Below are 17,835 nucleotides of genomic sequence, written 5' to 3' on the forward strand. Positions count from 1 at the left end.
TGTATATTTAATTTTTTTTATTGAACAGATTTGTAATTTTATTTTATTTTTAAATAAATAGACAAATGACTTATCCACTTATCAAATATATATATATATATATATATATTTTATAATTTATGAACCTTTAGATATAAATTTAAAATTTCTCAAACTTATTTGACATAAACTTTTAAATCAACCTAAACCTAAAATCATTAAGTTAAAAGTTTTAACATTAAACATTATTTTATATGAAAATATGAAAAATAGTTAAATTTTATTATTAAAATATTTTCGAACTAAAGATTTCAAGAAATAAAAAAAAAATGTTAGAACTATTATAGAATTTCTAGACGTAGAATTGACCAATTGACTTTTGTGATGATAACCTACGTCTTGTCTACTAATTCGAACCTATATTTTTCTATCGAGCGACCATCGCACATGATAGATCTAAACAATGCTTTTGACGATAATGAGATATAAAAAGAGATTGAAGTTCTTGGAGGAAGGAAAGGTAGAATATTAAAAAAAATATATATACAAGCACATTACCGTTATTTTTATTATAAAAAAAAATGCTACGTTATCACAGTCACGTCAACATCTCCTCTATTTATATGTCAAAAACTTTAATCTATTTAAAATCTATAACAAAATTGACTTACGTATCCAAAAATATATAAAAAAAAAAAAAAAAATCAATTTATCAATAAAAAACAAAAGGTAAAATCACATCATTAACAACAAATCCTATATTTTTATATATTATCTACAAAATATATTTAATTTTTTTTAAGGGTAAAAAAAAAAAAAAAAAAAAAAATTATTTGGAAGGACAATAGTCAACACAAAATGGCGACTATAAAGTGTGGGCCCCATTCTTAAATTTCAATAATTTAAAAAGTAGATAAGCATTTATGAGTTGGGCCCGTACGGCAGTCGTCTCTTGTTTTGAAAATTCAAATCTACCTAAATATTCCTCTTAAATTAACAATTATAATATTAATAATTTATTTAATATAAATAAATAAATAAATGAATGGTATAAAATTATTAATTTGTTAAATATCATTTTCCTTGTCTATATATATATTGAAAAGTATTTCGCTCCTATCTAAACATTTAAAATATAAATATTTAATTGTCTTTCTTTATTTACATACATAAATTTTATAAAACATCCAAAAATAAAATTGATTTTTAATTAATTTAAATGAAAATTCACAAATTTTAAATTTTATACGTTTATGATAAACGATAAACGAAGTTAATTTAGATTATCACTCTTAGAAGTCATTCTTAATTTTACTTACTCGACAAAAATCGTATAATGAATCCAGGTGTGAAAAAGTAAAAACATTGAATTCATTGAACTTCCGAAAATTGAAATGTCCAAATAAAAAGATTATAAAATTGCATAAGCATTTTCCATGTGCTAAAAAAATGAAAAATTGGTTCCTTATGAAATACAGACGAGGCAAGATGAGTCAGGCAGTGGGGGAAAGAGACAATAAGGTAATAATAATGTGTATAGTTTATACTGCCACCATGAACTTTTGAAGAAGGTTGGTCTTAGAGATAAAGCAAAAAGCCCATCTTTAAGGAATATTAAATCAACTTAAAACGAGGGGTTTTGAGGTTTCTTATTTGGATTGGCTTGCCTCCAATATTCTAATTAAATCACTCTTTACTTTTTCTTTTGTTTAATCTTCATATGGGGTCTGGTGTTGGGGCTGTGTTTACTTTGAGCTATCAGTTCATGATGGTTTTAGCTTAATCTCTTGGGTGGGCGAACAGTTCGTTCATGATGGTGCCCAAAAGCTTCTTCGTTTTCATTGTTCTTGCGGTGGATTGCTTCATTTTCTTCAGATTTGTAGATTCCAAGCTCCCACAAGAAGAGGGTATGTCTTTTTTTTCCCCCTTTCGCTAAATGGCTCAAGTATCTGGTGTTTTGAGCTTCTGCTGTGTGAGGATCTATTTGATATCATTTTTCTACTTCTTATTATATTTAATCCATGGATTGTTTGAAGATTTGCTACACGACTTTCTTGAGTATAAAATTTTTGCAGCTCAACAGTATGAAAGATTGCATTATCTGTGTAATCTTTTGTTGTCTGAACAGTTTAGACTGCGTAAAACTAAGATTTAAGTAATTAGATTCGTCTTTCTAATAGAAAGATTGCCATAATATTTCTTTAGAGGAAAAGAGAGATTCCCATGATCTTATTTTTTCTTTTGTTTGATGCATTATTCAACCACCACAAGTATTTCTTACAATTGGGCTGCCAGGAGGTTTTACTTGAGGGAAATGGTAGTTTGAGGCTATGCAGTAATGATAATGCGTATGAGCATTGAGGAAAAATGTTTGTATGCCAGTAGTTTAGATTTTGGTTGTTTATTTCCAGGAGCATTTTCACCTCTTTTGCGTTGATGTTAGCTCCTAAGAATTGTTCAGTTGGAAGTGTTAGCCATTGCTGCAAATTCTGAATTGTTAAAGAGTTCAGTGACAGGCTTGGCTGGTTTCTTAATAAGGGAATGACGAGCACTTGTTCATTAGGGGGTGCCATTTTTGAGATCCCACATCAGTTGGGAGGAGAACGAAACACTCTTTATAAGGGCGTGGAAACCTCTCACTAGCAGACGTGTTTTAAAAACCTTGAGGGAAAGCTTGAAAGGGAAAGCTCAAAGAGGACAATATCTACTAGCGGTGGGCTTGGGCCTTTACAAGTGATATCAGAGCCAGACATTGGGTGATGTGCCAGCGAGGAGACTGAGCCTCGAAGGGGAGTGGACATGAGGCGGTGTGCTAGCAAGGATGTTGGCCCCAAAGGGGAGTGGATTGGGGGTCCCACATCGATTGGAGAAGGGAAAGAGTGCCGGCGAGGATGCTGGTCCCCAAAGGAAGGTGGATTGTGAGATCCCACATCACTTGGGGAGGAGAATGAAGCATTCTTTATAAGGGTGTGGAAACCTTTCCCCATCAAACGTGTTTTAAAAACCTTGAGGAGAAGCCCGAAAGGGAAAACCCAAAGAGGACAATAGCTGCTAGCGGTGGTATATCCTGTAGGTAGTATATGCATGAAAAGGTCAGATAATTTATTATTTTATCTTAGAAACACATAGTGATGAAACTGAAGAATTCTGATGGGAATGCACACATGTGGATTTCTTAGTTCCTTGGACAAATAAAAGACTTCGAAGGAATCAACTCAAGAAAAGACATAATGAAGGGAGAACCTTACATGATATGTTCTAAACCAAACCATTATATGTTCTGAATGTTGCCTGATAATTATGATTGTTTATGGCTAATCTCTAACCTTATGGCTTTTGATTTTGTATAGTTGATGCACTACAGCAAATTACGAGAACACTAGGTGCAGTTTATTGGAAATTCAATAGTGATTCCTGTGTCGTTGAAATGTTCGGGATCACAGAAAAGCCTCCCAGGGGATCTGAGGGTAAAATTGGTTGTGATTGCAACGTCGAGAACAGCACAATTTGTCATGTCGTAAGGATGTATAATCCTCTTATCTTATTTCTTGATATTGATTGCTGGCTTGATATGCTGCTTTGTCCCACTTAAACTTCTAGAATCAATGACAATATCATAGCTCTGCATATCCAAAATGGAGTTTCTTATACTTATTTATATCTCATTGAAATAAATTGCAACATAATTGAAGTTTATCATTGAGAATTTAATCATGAAGACAAGGGTCTAGCCGAGTGAATCTATACCGGAAGGACGATAGTTCACCGTGAAAGTGGACACCAGTTACATTTGTACTTAGGTTCACTTTTTTTGCACATTTTGTGAATGAAACACCCTAAACATTGTTATTATTATCTTTGAAAGAAATTGTGACTTGCTCATGAAGCGTGAAGTAAATCATTAATTGTAATGGCCTAAGCCCACCGTTAGTAGATATTGTCCTCTTTGAGCTTTCCTTCAAGGTTTTTAGAACGCGTCTAGTAGGGAGAGACACACCGCCTGGTGTCCACCCCCCTTCGGGGTTCAGTCACCGATGTGGGATCTCATAGTCCACCCCTTTTCGGAGCCCAACGTCCTCAGTCCACCTCCGTTCGAGGTTCAGCCTCCTCGCTAGTACATCCCTTGGTGTCTGGCTCTGATACCATTTGTAACAGTCCAAACCCACCGCTAGCAGATATTGTCCTCTTTGCGCTTTCCCTTTCGGGCTTCTCCTCGAGGTTTTTAAAACACGTCTGTTAGGGAGAGGTTTCCACACCCTTATAAAGAATGTTTCATTCCCCTCTCCAAACGGATCTCACATTAATGCTGGCCAGCATTATATTGTTCATCAAATTCTTTTCCTACCAACACTTGTCTTGTTCTTCGTTCTAAAATTGTAGTTTTTTTTTCATACAGAGAATTCAAACAACACAATCTGCCCGGTGTTCTCCCACGTGAAATAGTCAAACTTCCTTTCCTGAAAGAAGTGTAAGTGCAGTTGTGTTGTATCTTTAAGTTCTATGTGCACATTTTTCCTTAGGAAAAACTTAACCATTTTTTTGACCTGATGTAGTGATTTAGCTTACAACTACCTTCATGGTAATATACCTCGGGAGTGGGCTTCAACGCGGTTGACGTCGATGTAAGATCTTGTCATTGTTGTTGTTGATGTCCTTATTTATTCCTCTAATAAACTATTTAGTGAATATCTTGCAGCTCTCTTCTTGTAAACCGGTTATCAGGGGAAATACCAGCAGAATTGGGGAATATTACTACTCTAATAGAACTGTAAGTTATGACATAGTTTATTTATTTAATTCTCAGGGTGTGTGCTTTGGTTATGAATAGTATGAAGGTGTGTGCCCATGTCTCATTTATATGTATGCTAAAATCAGGAACCTTGAAGCAAACCAATTTAGTGGTGCAATTCCATCACAGCTTGGGAAGTTGAGCAACCTTCAAAGCTTGTAAGAAGTTATTAACTTCCTTTAACATACTGATTTTCTTCCTACGGTTAAATTTTTATTTTTTTATTTTGTGGTATGATGTGAGATCCCTGGTTGGAGAGGGGAACTGTAACGGTCTAAACCCACCGCTAGCTGATATTGTCTGCTTTGGCCTGTTACGTATCACTGTCAGCCTCACGGTTTTAAAACGTGTCTATTAGGGAGAGGTTTTCACACTCTTATAAGGGATGCTTCGTTCTCCTCTCCAACCGATGTGGGATCTCACAGGAACGAAACATTCCTTATAAGGGTGTGGAAACCTCTCCCTAACAGACGTGTTATAAAACCTTGAAGGGAAGTTCGAAAGGGAAAGCCCAAAGAGGATAATATCTGCTAACAGTGGGCTTGAGCTGTTACAATTGGTATTAGAGCTAGACACTAGGCGGTATGCCAGCGAGGACGTTGGCTCCCAAGAGGGGTGGATTGTGAGATCTCACATCGGTTGGAGAGGGGAATGAAAGATTCCTTATAAGGGTGTGGAAACCTCTCCCTAAGACGCGTTTTAAAACCTTGAGGGGAAGTCTGGAAGGGAAAGCCCAAAGAGAACAATATTAGCTTGCGATGGGCTTGGGCTGTTACGTATGAACTTGATAGTTTATTGATTTAACACCATATATGCAGGATGCTATCATCTAATCAATTGGCTGGCACGTTGCCAACAACGTTTGCTGGATTGAAAAACCTAACAAATTTGTAAGATTTTATTACATTCATCTTTCTTGAAGTACTTTGATTCATTCATCCACTTCCATCCAAATTACATTCTTTGCATGCTGCAGCCGGATAAATGATAACAACCTCAATGGAACCATACCCGACTTCATACAGAGTTGGACGCTACTCGAAAGATTGTAAGCCATTTGTTTAGACAATGTCGAAATTTCTTTCATTTTTTGAGTAACAAAACTATGTTAAATTACATAATCAATTATTAATACCATTTAACAATTGAATTATTGAAGAGAACTACATGGAAGTGGACTTCAGGGGCCAATTCCTGCAAAAATATCACTTTTAAGGAACTTAAAAGAATTGTGAGTAATACTCAAATTTGTTTCTACATACTTTTTCATCATCAGATCAATGATAAAACTCATAATTTTCTGGATTTTGTTAATGCAGGAGGATCAGTGATATCAATGGGCCAATGCAGAATTTTCCTGACTTGACAAACATGACGGGCTTGGTTAGATTGTATGTCGAATATCTTTGCTATCTGAAGTCTTTACAGCAACATCTCTGCTTCATCCATTAGAATATTAAAAAATAATTCACTCGCTCATCTCTCTTAGGGTCCTGAGAAATTGTAACATTGCTGGAGAGATTCCTTCATATGTGTGGATGGCACCAGACTTGCAAATGCTGTAAGTAAGACGTGTACTTTCAAGGCATTAACAATTTAGTCTTTTAACAACTTAGTCACGATTTAGTTCCTATCATGAAAAATAAGGTTAAAATCAATGAAATTTCTTACACGTGTCAGTCGATAAACTGATTAGGGACCAAGTGTGTTTATAAATTACAAAGACGAAGGCCTGTTGATAGCTAGTTGGATTTTGGTTTTTGAAAATTAAGCTTATAAACACTGCTTCTACCTATAAACACCGTAGGATCAAATTGTTACAAATTTCAAAGTATGGAGATCAAGTTATTTACAAAAATGAGTCCATTGGGACCAAATTGTTACAAACTAAAGTTCTTGGACTTAGCTGTTACTTTCATAGTTTCATAAAAGTTTCGGGACCAAAAAATGTTTCTTGCAGACCTGTATTCAAATGATAAAGACATTGTTGAGAAAAAATGAACAAGTATGAAAGTTTTTTATACTTAGTTTCCTGATTTTATGATCTTGCTACAAATTCAAAGGTTTTATTTTGTTTTTCTGTAGTTTTTATGTAACTTAAAGATTCAATTTCGTTGTTTTTTCCCTCATGACTGATAGGGACCTCAGCTTTAACAAGTTGACTGGGGAAATTCCAGATGATACAAACATGGAGCGCATGAGATTTCTGTAAGTACTCTGTTTTGATAATAGTATAGGCAGGCATTTCACAAATAACTATTAATTTTGAAATGCTTGTAAAATTGGTTCTTCTAATATGTATAGCTCTCCTGATGAATGATTATTAATTTTATTTTCTCTTTTATTAGCTTCTTAAGTGGCAATATGCTGAGTGGGAAACTACCAGAGTCAATCTTGAAGGATGGATCTAATGTGTAAGATGCTTACTAATCTTGTTTTAAGCCTCTACTTTTCCCTTTCTTCGAACACGTCATTGATCTATCAAGTCTATTTTCTTTGTGACCTTTCGTTTATTGTCTCTCGTTAGATATTTGGAGGCCAAGTATGCAAACGATAGTGTTACTCGATTAGGCAAAACCTTCTTTTGATTAGTAACTTTGCATTACTAATGGTGCTTTTTTGTTTATTCAACCACCAATGTCAAGAAACACTTATGTGAGATTTCACATCGGTTGGAGAGGGGAACAAAACATTCTTTATAAGGGTGTGGAAACCTCTCCCTAGCAGACGCGTTTTAAAAACCTTGAGAGGAGCCCGAAAGGGAAAGCCGAAAGAGGACAATATGCCAGCAAGGACGCTGGGTCCTAATGGGGGGTGGACTGTGAGATCACACATCGGTTGGAGATTGGAATGAAACATTTTTTATAAGAGTGTGGAAACCTCTCCCTAGTAAACGCGTTTTAAAATCCTTGAGGGGAAGCCTGAAAGGAAAGCCTAAAGAAGACAATATCTGATAGCGGTGGGCTTGGGGGCGTTACAACTTCAACGGGTGTTGGTTTGCTTATTTTTGTCTTCATAAAAGTGTCAATAACTTTTCCTATTGAATTATTTTAGAGCCTTCAATGTTTGTAGATAAGATAGTTTATGAGTATCCTTTTTGTTTCACTTTCAATCTTTGATTGACATGTTCTTGGTTCTTTATTTAATTTTACCTTCTCTGGATATGTGGGTCTCTGTCATTGCCTATCTCATTCTAACCAGTATGATAACCTGCTCTGGTGCAGCGATCTTTCATACAATAACTTGACATGGCAAGGCCCTGAGCAGCATGCTTGTAGAAAGACTTTGTAAGATACTTCTGAAAAATATTCTTTGAGATATTTTCCAGTGTGATACTGAAAAAAGTTTGATCTTTCCCATATTGTGACAGGAATATGAATCTGAACTTGTTTCGAAGTTCTTCCACCGGCATCCCCTTGTACGTTGCTCTAACTTTATCCTTTTAAATGAAGTTCTCTTGCAGACTACATGATCATTAGAGTAAAATTCACTGTTGACTATGTTGTTTTTTTGCTGATATCTGATGTATATTCATTGTTGATTTGGTCATGTCCTTGCAGACAGGAAAGTCTCCCCTGCGTGAAGGATTCCATCTGTTCAAAATGTAAGCGATCTCCTTTTTATTATCTATAGAGAAACGGGAATGTTATACATATTGTTTCCTAGTTGGATAGGGGAACGAAGCATTCCTTATAAGAGTGTGCAAACCTGTCCCTAGTAGAGGCGTTTTAAAACCTTGAGGGGAAGCGTAGAAGGGAAAGCCCAAAGAGACAATATCTACTAGCAGTGGACTTGAGCTGTTACAAATGGTATCTCACCTGGTGGTGTGCTAGCGAGGACACCGGCCCCAAGGGGGTGGATTGTAAGATCCTACATTGGTTGGAAAGGGAACGAAGGGTGTGGAAACCTCTCCCTAGTAGATGCGTTTTAAAATCTTAAGGGGAAGCAAACAGAAATGTTGGCTCTTGATCTTGTGTTTATCTCACCCTCTTCTTTTTTTTTTATAATGACAGATTCGAAATGTTGGTTCGTCAATGCCGGTGGAAACGACTTAACTATGGAGGTAAACAACAAAAGCGTTCTCTACAACGGGGATGCAAATGTTGATGGTGGGACAGCAAAACTCTATACGGATCATGATAGCTACTGGGGGTTGAGTAGTACTGGAGATTTCATGGACGATGATGATTTCCAAAATACGCGCTACACTTTATCGCTGCTTTCATCAAATTTGTCTGAGCTATACTCAACAGCGCGTCGAAGTCCAATTTCGCTCACTTATTTCCATCATTGCTTGGATAATGGAAACTACTTAGTGAAGCTTCATTTTGCAGAGCTACAATTTACAAATGATGAGACATATACAAGTCTTGGAAGGCGGAAATTCGATATCTACATTCAGGTATTCGTTGCGATACTTAAAAAAGGGTAAGCAATATTCGAGTTTGCAGATGGTCTCAGAACTGTGGCTTATACAGGATAGGTTGGTATTGAAGAATTTTGATATTGAAGAAGAGGCTGGAGGAGCACAAAAACCAACAGAAAGGGTGTTTGCTAACGTTAGTGTAATTAATCATGTCCTGGAGATCCGATTGTATTGGGCTGGAAAAGGGACGACTAGGATTCCTCAAAGAGGAAGCTATGGTCCACTTATATCAGCTATTTCTGTTTATTCTGGTCAGTCATTTATAAATTTCTACTCTTCAGTTTAGCTCATTTACAGCCGATATCGTTGTTTTCGGTTGGACTCGAATCGTTTCCATGAGTGATGGTGTTTTCATTCCTTTGAACAGATGTTAAATATTGTTCAATCCATGAAAGTGGTAAAACGAAAACTGTAGCCATCGTCGTTGGAGTTACGGTTGGAGTATTATGTGTTGCTTCAATCATCATATTCGGACTTCTCCGGTGGAAAAGCACCCTTAGAGCAATCAGGCGCAATAAAGGCGGTACAGGTGCGTTCGGAGTGCAGTTGTCACACTGTAGAACTTTATCTTGCTATAATTGATCTTTTCAATAAGAAAACAAATAAGTTATGTGCTGCCTTGATTATGTTAATCATCATAATCGAGACTCGATTCTCATTTTGTGAGATCCCACATCGGTTGGAGAGAGGAACGAAGCATTCTTTATAAGAGTGTGGAAACTTCTCCCTAGCAGACACGTTTTAAAACCGTGAGGCTGATGGCTGTGCGTAATGGACCAAAGTAGACAATATTTGCTAGTGGTGGATTTGGGCTGTTACAAATGGTATCAGAGCCAGACATTGGGTGGCAGCGAGGACGTTGGCCCCCAAGGGAGTGGATTATGAGATCCCACATCGGTTAGAGAGAGAAACGAAACATTTCTTGTAAGGGTGTGGAAACTTCTCCCTAGCAGACGCGTTTTAAAACTGTGAGGCTGATGGCGATACGTAATGAGCCAAAGTAAATAATATCTGCTAGCAGTGGGCTTAGGATGTTACAAATGGTATCAGAGACAGACACCGGGCGATGTGCCAGTAAGGATGTTGGCCCCCAAGGGAGTGGATTATGAGATCCCACATCGGTTAGAAAGAGTAACGAAACATTCCTTATAAGGGTGTCGAAACATTCCTTATAAGGGTGTGGAAACTTCTCCCTAGCAGATGCGTTTTAAATCCGTGAGGCTGACGGTGATACGTAATGGGCCAAAGCGGACAATAGGGCTTAGTCTGTTACACATTTACTGTAAGAGTTTAAGGAAACGCACGTGGAAATCTATAGAACATCTAAAAATGTTACCATATTTCATCTGTACCACCATGAACAGATCTTGCAGGAATAGAAGTGCAAACTGGAATTTTTACCTTGAAACAAATAAAAGCTGCAACCAATCATTTTGATTCCTGTAATAAAGTTGGAGAAGGTGGTTTTGGCCCTGTTTATAAGGTATTCTTACTTAACCTCTCAGATAAATTCTCGTCTAGTTTTGGTGAAGGGAAGTGATTATAAAAGGTAAATTTTCAGGGTGAATTGGTTGATGGTACCATTGTAGCAATTAAGCAGCTATCCTCCAAATCAAGGCAGGGAAACCGTGAATTTCTGAATGAGATAGGAATGATCTCTTGCTTGCAACACCCAAATCTAGTCAAGCTCCATGGATGCTGCATTGAAGGAGATCAACTGTTGTTGGTGTATGAATATCTGGAAAACAATAGTCTTGCCCGAGCACTTTTCGGTTAGTCTCGTTTCATATATGCTTATACATGCAGTTACAGCGAGATATCGATCGTTCTAGCCTTTTGTTTCTGGTTTGTTTATAGGTCCGTCTTACAGTCGGCTTAATCTAGATTGGCCAACCAGGCTTAGAATCTGTATCGGTATAGCGAAAGGTTTAGCATATCTCCACGAAGAATCGAGCCTCAAAATCGTTCATAGAGACATCAAAGCTACTAATGTGTTACTCGATGGCGAATTGAATCCTAAAATATCTGATTTTGGTTTGGCTAAGCTTGATGATGAGGAGAAGACTCATATCACCACCCGAGTGGCTGGGACCATGTATGCGCAATCCTCTCACGTAATCAAGATCGTATGTTGTAATCACTCTTTATGTCGAATTAAACCTTATTAATAATCACGCTCTCTGTGGCAGAGGATATATGGCTCCCGAGTATGCGCTTTGGGGTTATCTCACCTACAAAGCAGATGTCTATAGTTTCGGAGTCGTGGCATTGGAAATTATCAGTGGCAGAAGCAACAATGATTACGTACCAAGCGAAACTTGTGTTTGTCTTCTTGACTGGGTACTTTACTGCTCTTCCTGTCCCTTACTTTTCTGGCCTGGCCTTAAACTTGTTAATAATTCTCATTGCAGGCCTGTCACTTGCAACAATCTGGGAACCTCATGGAGTTGGTAGATGAGAAGTTGAGGTCAGAAATCGACGAAAAACAAGCGGAAAACATGGTGAAAATAGCCCTTCTCTGCACGAATGCTTCGCCGTCGGTAAGGCCAGCGATGTCGGAAGTGGTGAACATGCTGGAAGGAAGAATGGGAATTCCAGAGCTAATCCCAGAACCCAGTAGTTACAATGAAGATCTGAGGTTCAAGGCAATGAGGGATATGCGTAAACAGCAACAGAACCAAAGCCTGAGTGGAAGCCAGACCCAAAATTCCACACAAAATTCCACAATGAGAACATTTGGGTCTTCCTCTACATCTGGAAATGAGTTCTATGATATCAACCCAGAGCCAAGATCATCATCATCAACCTGAACCACATTGTTCATAGTCTTCCAATCTATCAGTAAGCACATATGTTTTGATGCATTGTGAGTTTCTGGGCAAGCATATCATGGCAGTGCCTGAGAGTTGAGATGAAACGATCGATCCCCCGGCTACTTTCAGACGAGTTGTGAAAAAAGGACGATTCTTAAATCTTTCTCGTCCTTGATTTTGTACAGTTATTATGATATGTTTAATCTATCGAAGCTGATTCTTTAGAACATTTGAAGTTGAATATTGTCTCAATACCTTCTCACTTTCTCTTCTTACTTTCATTAGTCTCTAAAACTACTTCGTGTGTAGTTATAGTGAGAAGAAAGTAGAATAATATAATCACAAACGGGCCTTAGGAATTACTGGAAAAAGGCGGCGCAAAACATCTGGTACCTCCAATGTTCTTGGATTGCTCAAGTGTTGATTATGTTCACTAATCATGGCTTCATAATGTTCTATTTTGTTCATAATTCTGGAAAATTCAGATGGCTTCATTGCATCGACTCCTCTAATTTCTTGGAAATTCCTCAACATGTTTGTTTTGATGTTTCATTCTAGAAATCCCTTCTACTCGATTCAATTCTACTGCAAATTCTCAACCACTCTCTTTCCCTCTTTAAGTTTCTGGGTTGAGAGTTCATGTTGTACATTGCTACATATTCTTATGAATACAATTTGTTTGTACATTACAATGTAACACGATTATGTTGACAACTGAGCCAAGATGTTCCAAGAAACTTGGATTCGGAAGCTTTCTGTTTCTTTTGCCATTTGTGAATCTCTCTGTTCTTTCTCGATGAAACATGTACGAAGAAAAAGTCATCATTTTTCTTTGAATTTGCACGATTTCACTTGAAGGGCCATTTTGGGAATTGGGCAAAACGATTAAATTCCACGCGTACAACCATTCCACGCGTACACTTGGCCGAGGAATGATCGAAGGTACAGAAATGGAGTTCCCCGAGTGCCCTGTTTGCCTGCAAACGTACGACGGCGAGTCCACAGTTCCTCGTGTTCTCTCCTGTGGCCATTCAGCCTGCGGAACCTGCCTCGACAATCTCCCTCAGCGATACCCCGAAACCATTCGATGTCCCGCCTGCAACGTTCTCGTGAAATTTCCCTCTCATGGCGCTTCGGCTCTCCCCAAAAACATCGACCTCCTCAGACTCTGCCCCCAACACAACGCCGATCAGCAAATTTCCAAAAAACCCATCAATCAAAACCACGAGATGTTTCCTCGGCTCTGGTCTGATGAATTCTACAAAGCTTGGAAGCACTGGGTCCTGCCGCACGCCGCCGTTTCGATCGAGCGGAGAGATGACGACGACGGAGTTGAGCGACTGTTGCTCGGAAGAATTGTTCCCATTTCAGATTCAGATTCTTCTTTCCCGATTAGGGTTGGAGAAGACCGAACTGTAAGTCTTGTTCGAGTCGTTTCGTTGCCTTGTTCTAATAGTGATTATGTGTTTAAGCTTAGTTATACATCAATGGTTCTGAAATGCTTGAGTGAGTTGAAGGATGGGGAGAGAAATGAACTGGGTTTGATTTTGGGAGCTGGTATCATGAATGGTGGAAGAATGTGTAGAACATATGGGTTATGGGGTAATTTGGAGGATGGATTTCTGTACTTAGTATGTGAGAGACGCAATGATAACTTAGTGGATAGGATTAACAATTGGATTAAGAAACTTGATATCAGAAACAAGGTTGGCTTGAACAAAGATGACTTATGCAGTTTTGCCTTGATTGCCACTGAGTTATGTGAAGCAATCATCGCTATGCATTCTGTGAGGTTAAGCACTGGCTTTCTTAGTCTTTCATGTTTTAGTGTTGGTGAATTTGGTAGTGTTTGTGTTGATTTAAATGGGGTTTTGACGATGGGAAGAACTGTTCGAACAGCGGTGGAAGCTGTTTCTACCGGATCAAAACTCGATACCAAGGAACTGGGAATTATTATTAGCAATCTGATGAAGAAGGAGGCTTTTGTCAGCCCAGAGGTATTACTCAAATTACTGTGTAAAGATGACGTTGTGCTGGAATGTGGCACGACTCTATGTTCGGTCGGGAACAAGTGCGATATTTGGTGTTTGGCGTTTGTTTTGCTGAGTCTTCTTCTTGGAAAGGAATGCATTGTGGCGAGTCTTGAAGAAATTCATTCTGATTGCTCTGTCTTTTATGGGAGTTGGGTGGAGAAAGTTAATTCTTGTTTGAACATGAAGTTCGGTTCGGAGTATGCATCATTGAAACAGACACTCTGCCGGTCTTTAAATTTCGATCCCGAAAATCGTCCATGTGTTGTTGAACTGTTGAGATGCTTTAGGGAACTGATTGTTGGTTCTGAGTTGGATGCTTTTGGCAGTTTGAAACTTGTGGTTAATGAATATGGTGCTGATTATTGCTTGGTTCTGGGGGATCTCATTCAACTTCCCCACGAATTGACCGAAACTCAGAGCGATGATATGGATCGAATCGGGGCGGAAAGAACAACTAAAGCTTTTGTTGACGGGCTATCAGCTGGAATGGTGAAGTCCAGCGACATGCTCGGCCATCGTGATAGCGTTACTGGTTTAGTAGTTGGTGGTATGTACAAAATTTCATTATGTTGTGCCCTGGCGTTCATTCCTTTTTAAAATGCTTCCTTTCTCTTGTTTTGTAGGGGGTTATCTGTTTAGCTCGTCATATGATAAGACTGTCCAAGCATGGTCTTTACAAGTAGGCGTTTTACTGAATGAATCCGATCTATTCTTCTTATTTTCGAATATGAGATCATTATTTGTGCCCTGTTTCTGGATATTGTTAGGACTTCTCTCATGTACATACATTTATCGGGCACGAGCATCGCATAACGGATTTGGCATATATTGATGAAGAACAACCGTTATGTGTAAGTGCTGATATTGGTGGTGGTATATATGTCTGGAGCATTGTTCTTCCTCTCAAGCAGGATCCATTAAAGAAATGGTACGAGGAGAAGGATTGGCGCTACGATGGTATTCATGCGTTGGCCTACTCCGGAAACGGGTGCCTTTATACCGGTGGAGGCGATAGATCTGTTAAAGCATGGTCATTGAAGGTAACTACGTTGTTAAGTACAGTGATTGGTGATTATATAAGTTGTCCAGATTGAATATCCTTTTTACTGAAATTTGAAAGTGTTGCCTTTTAGGATGGAACCTTATCTGGCTCCATGTATGGTCATAAATCAGTAGTTTCTGCTCTTCTGGCCAGTAATGGCATTCTTTACAGTGGCAGTTGGGATGGAACTGTTCGGTTATGGAGTCTTTCCGATCGTAGTCAGTTGGCCGTGCTCGGGGAAGAATCAACTGGAAGTTTGGGTTCTGTTCTGTGTCTTGCTGCTAACACGGACATACTTGTTGCAACTCATGAAAATGGATCTATAAAGGTTTCAGTTTCTTCCAACTTTGCTTCTGCTATATAAGATTTCCCTTTCAGCTCATGCATGTAACAGTCCAAGCCCACCGTTAGTAGATATTGTTTTCTTTGGTCTGTTATGTATCGCCGTTAGCCTCACGATTTTAAAACGCGTCTGCTAGGGAGAGGTTTCTATATCCTTATAAGGAATGCTTCGTTCTTCTCTCTAACCGATGTGAGATCTCACAATCCACCCCCTTGGGGCCTAGCGTCCTTGCTAGCACACCGCCCAATGTGTGGATCTGATACCATTTGTAGAGTTGTCCCCTCTGGGCTTTCTCTTCCGAGTTTCCTCTCAAGGTTTTAAAACACGTGTGTCCGGAAGAGGTTGTCACACCCTTATAAAGAGTGTTTTGTTCCTCTTTCCAACCGATAAGGTTGAAAATAAAATACCTTACAAGAGTTCAAACACATGACCTCTTTCATTACTTTGCTCTTTTGATGATAGAGGACTAAACCTATGATTTTGTTTGCTTCAGCTTTGGAGGAACGATGTATTTATGAAAACCATGAAACTACACGATGGTGCCATATTCGCCACCAGCATGCTGGGGAAACAACTCGTCACCGGTGGTCGGGACAAGGCCATAAATGTACAGGTACATATCCAGAAGTTGATCTGGAAAATACCCTTGAATCGATCCAAGTTCGAAATACAATCCCTTTTTTTCTTTCTCTAACATATCAAGACAACGATTCGTAGGAGTTATTCGACAACGAGCTCGAGATTGATTGTAGACATCTTGGATCTATCCCTTCAAATTCTACAGTAACAGCATTATTGTGTTGGCAAGACAAACTTTATGTTGGATATGCAGATAGGTGCATTAAGGTATGTGCATTAGCTATCTATACGTTTAACAAATCGGACAACAAAATATTAGGATTCAAATGTAACCGCCCAAGTCTCCGCTAGCTGATATTGTCTTCTTTGGACTTTCCCTTTCAAGTTTCCTCTCAAAGTTTTTAAAACACGTCGGCTAGGGATAGGTTTCCACATCTTTAGACATTCTCTTCCCGTGGAATCTCATAATTCACCTCCATTCAGGGCCCAATGCCCTTGCTAACACTCACTACCTTTTACAATCAATGTGGGACCCCTAATCCACTCCCTTTGAGGCCCAAGCCTCTTGTCTACCCCTTTCAGGACTTAGCCTCCTCGCTGGCTCTGATACCATTTGTAATAGCTCAAGTCCACTGCTAGCCAATATTGTTTTCTTCGAACTTTCCCTTTTGGGTTTCCCATTAAAAGTTTTAAAAATGCGTCTACTAAAGTGAGGTTTCCACACCCTTAAAAGAATGTTTCGTTCTCTTCCCCAACCCATGTGGGATCTCACAAATGGGTTTGAGCCGTTATACCAGAACATAAGAAAAAACGTCTTTTTGTTTGGATTTAAGATGTTTGTGTAATCTTACTGAAGCGTTGTGTGAATTTTTTTGGTGACTTAGGTGTATTATTATGGAAAATGATACCTATTTCAATGGATCCGCTGAGCAAATTTCCATGGCAGAAAAGGCTAGAATAACACTTCAAAGGGAGCTTCCATAAGCTTCATGTTGTAATTATTTTTAATAACAATTTGGTTAAATTTATTTTATAATGCTTTTTTTTAATTAAAAAAAAAACAAATAAATATGCTAAAAATCATTAAACACAAAATTTAGATAACCATTGCTAAACTTATATTTTTTAATATAAAGTATGGAAATTAATATCGAGTTACATAATCCTAAATAGAATACAATGAATATAGCTATGATTTTTATATAATTGAATGGAAAATAGAATAATCTTAAAATTGAAAAATGAAATTTAATGAAAAGATGAAAAAGGTATGATTTTCCCAAGTTGGGAAATTTTGAATTTGGTAGCAAAATTATTCTGTTTTGCTATTTAAGGTCCAAAGTCAATAAAAATAAATAAATAAAAACAAAAACCAAAGTAGAAGAAGAATAAAGTAAGGTTTTATTTATTTATTTATTTATTTTTCAATTTCCTTTATAAGCATAGCATCTTGTTCCTCATTTTTTGTGTTCATTCATATTATTCCATTTAGTTTCATCTGTTTTTGTGAAAATTATTTTTGGACCACTTCAATTTAAACCCCCAATTATTCTTCTTTCTTCTTCTCATTTACCTTTATTAAAGTATAAAGTTTTAAAAGATAAATAGTAAATTATACCACGCCCGATTTCATTTAACCGTCGGTGATTCACAGCTCATATAATTATGAAATTTTTTTATAAAAGAATTTACTTAATCTTGTCGAACACATATGACTTAACCTGTTAAATTATGACTTCAAATCGTGTACTTCTCAAACTCTATAATGTGATCATTGATCATCATTTCATTGAACTAGATATGATGCATTTTTTACCTCTAAACTGATCAA

At 37.8% G+C, this 17,835-nt stretch overlaps 2 protein-coding genes across 3 annotated transcripts; both read left to right on the top strand.

Moving 5' to 3' along the window:
• The first annotated feature begins 1,571 nt into the window (after window positions 1–1,571).
• LOC111782680 (putative LRR receptor-like serine/threonine-protein kinase RFK1) lies at window positions 1,572–12,259 on the top strand. The gene is made up of 24 exons (XM_023663476.2): window positions 1,572–1,886; window positions 3,330–3,504; window positions 4,376–4,447; window positions 4,533–4,601; window positions 4,676–4,747; window positions 4,855–4,926; window positions 5,587–5,658; window positions 5,745–5,816; window positions 5,928–5,999; window positions 6,088–6,159; window positions 6,258–6,329; window positions 6,908–6,976; window positions 7,117–7,182; window positions 7,993–8,055; window positions 8,139–8,186; window positions 8,329–8,372; window positions 8,782–9,170; window positions 9,247–9,445; window positions 9,562–9,723; window positions 10,559–10,677; window positions 10,756–10,966; window positions 11,052–11,289; window positions 11,384–11,534; window positions 11,606–12,259. Exons 1-24 carry the CDS (start codon window positions 1,790–1,792, stop codon window positions 12,002–12,004), a joined length of 3,075 nt encoding a protein of 1,024 aa, XP_023519244.2. The 5' UTR covers window positions 1,572–1,789; the 3' UTR covers window positions 12,005–12,259.
• Window positions 12,260–12,408: 149 nt separating this feature from the next.
• LOC111782681 (zinc ion binding protein) lies at window positions 12,409–17,040 on the top strand. Of its 2 annotated transcripts, XM_023663479.2 has the most exons (7): window positions 12,409–14,587; window positions 14,664–14,719; window positions 14,808–15,080; window positions 15,174–15,410; window positions 15,919–16,038; window positions 16,143–16,271; window positions 16,889–17,040. In XM_023663479.2, exons 1-7 carry the CDS (start codon window positions 12,940–12,942, stop codon window positions 16,907–16,909), a joined length of 2,484 nt encoding a protein of 827 aa, XP_023519247.2. In that variant the 5' UTR covers window positions 12,409–12,939; the 3' UTR covers window positions 16,910–17,040. The 2 variants fall into 2 exon arrangements, 1 of the variants encoding a protein (XP_023519247.2); XR_002813175.2 differs by lacking the exons at window positions 16,143–16,271; window positions 16,889–17,040 and having other exon boundaries at window positions 15,254–15,410.
• Window positions 17,041–17,835: the final 795 nt, after the last annotated feature.

This window comes from Cucurbita pepo, chromosome 20 (assembly GCF_057944985.1).
Source record: "Cucurbita pepo subsp. pepo isolate OVF chromosome 20, ASM5794498v1, whole genome shotgun sequence".
NCBI classification, from domain to species: domain Eukaryota; kingdom Viridiplantae; phylum Streptophyta; class Magnoliopsida; order Cucurbitales; family Cucurbitaceae; genus Cucurbita; species Cucurbita pepo.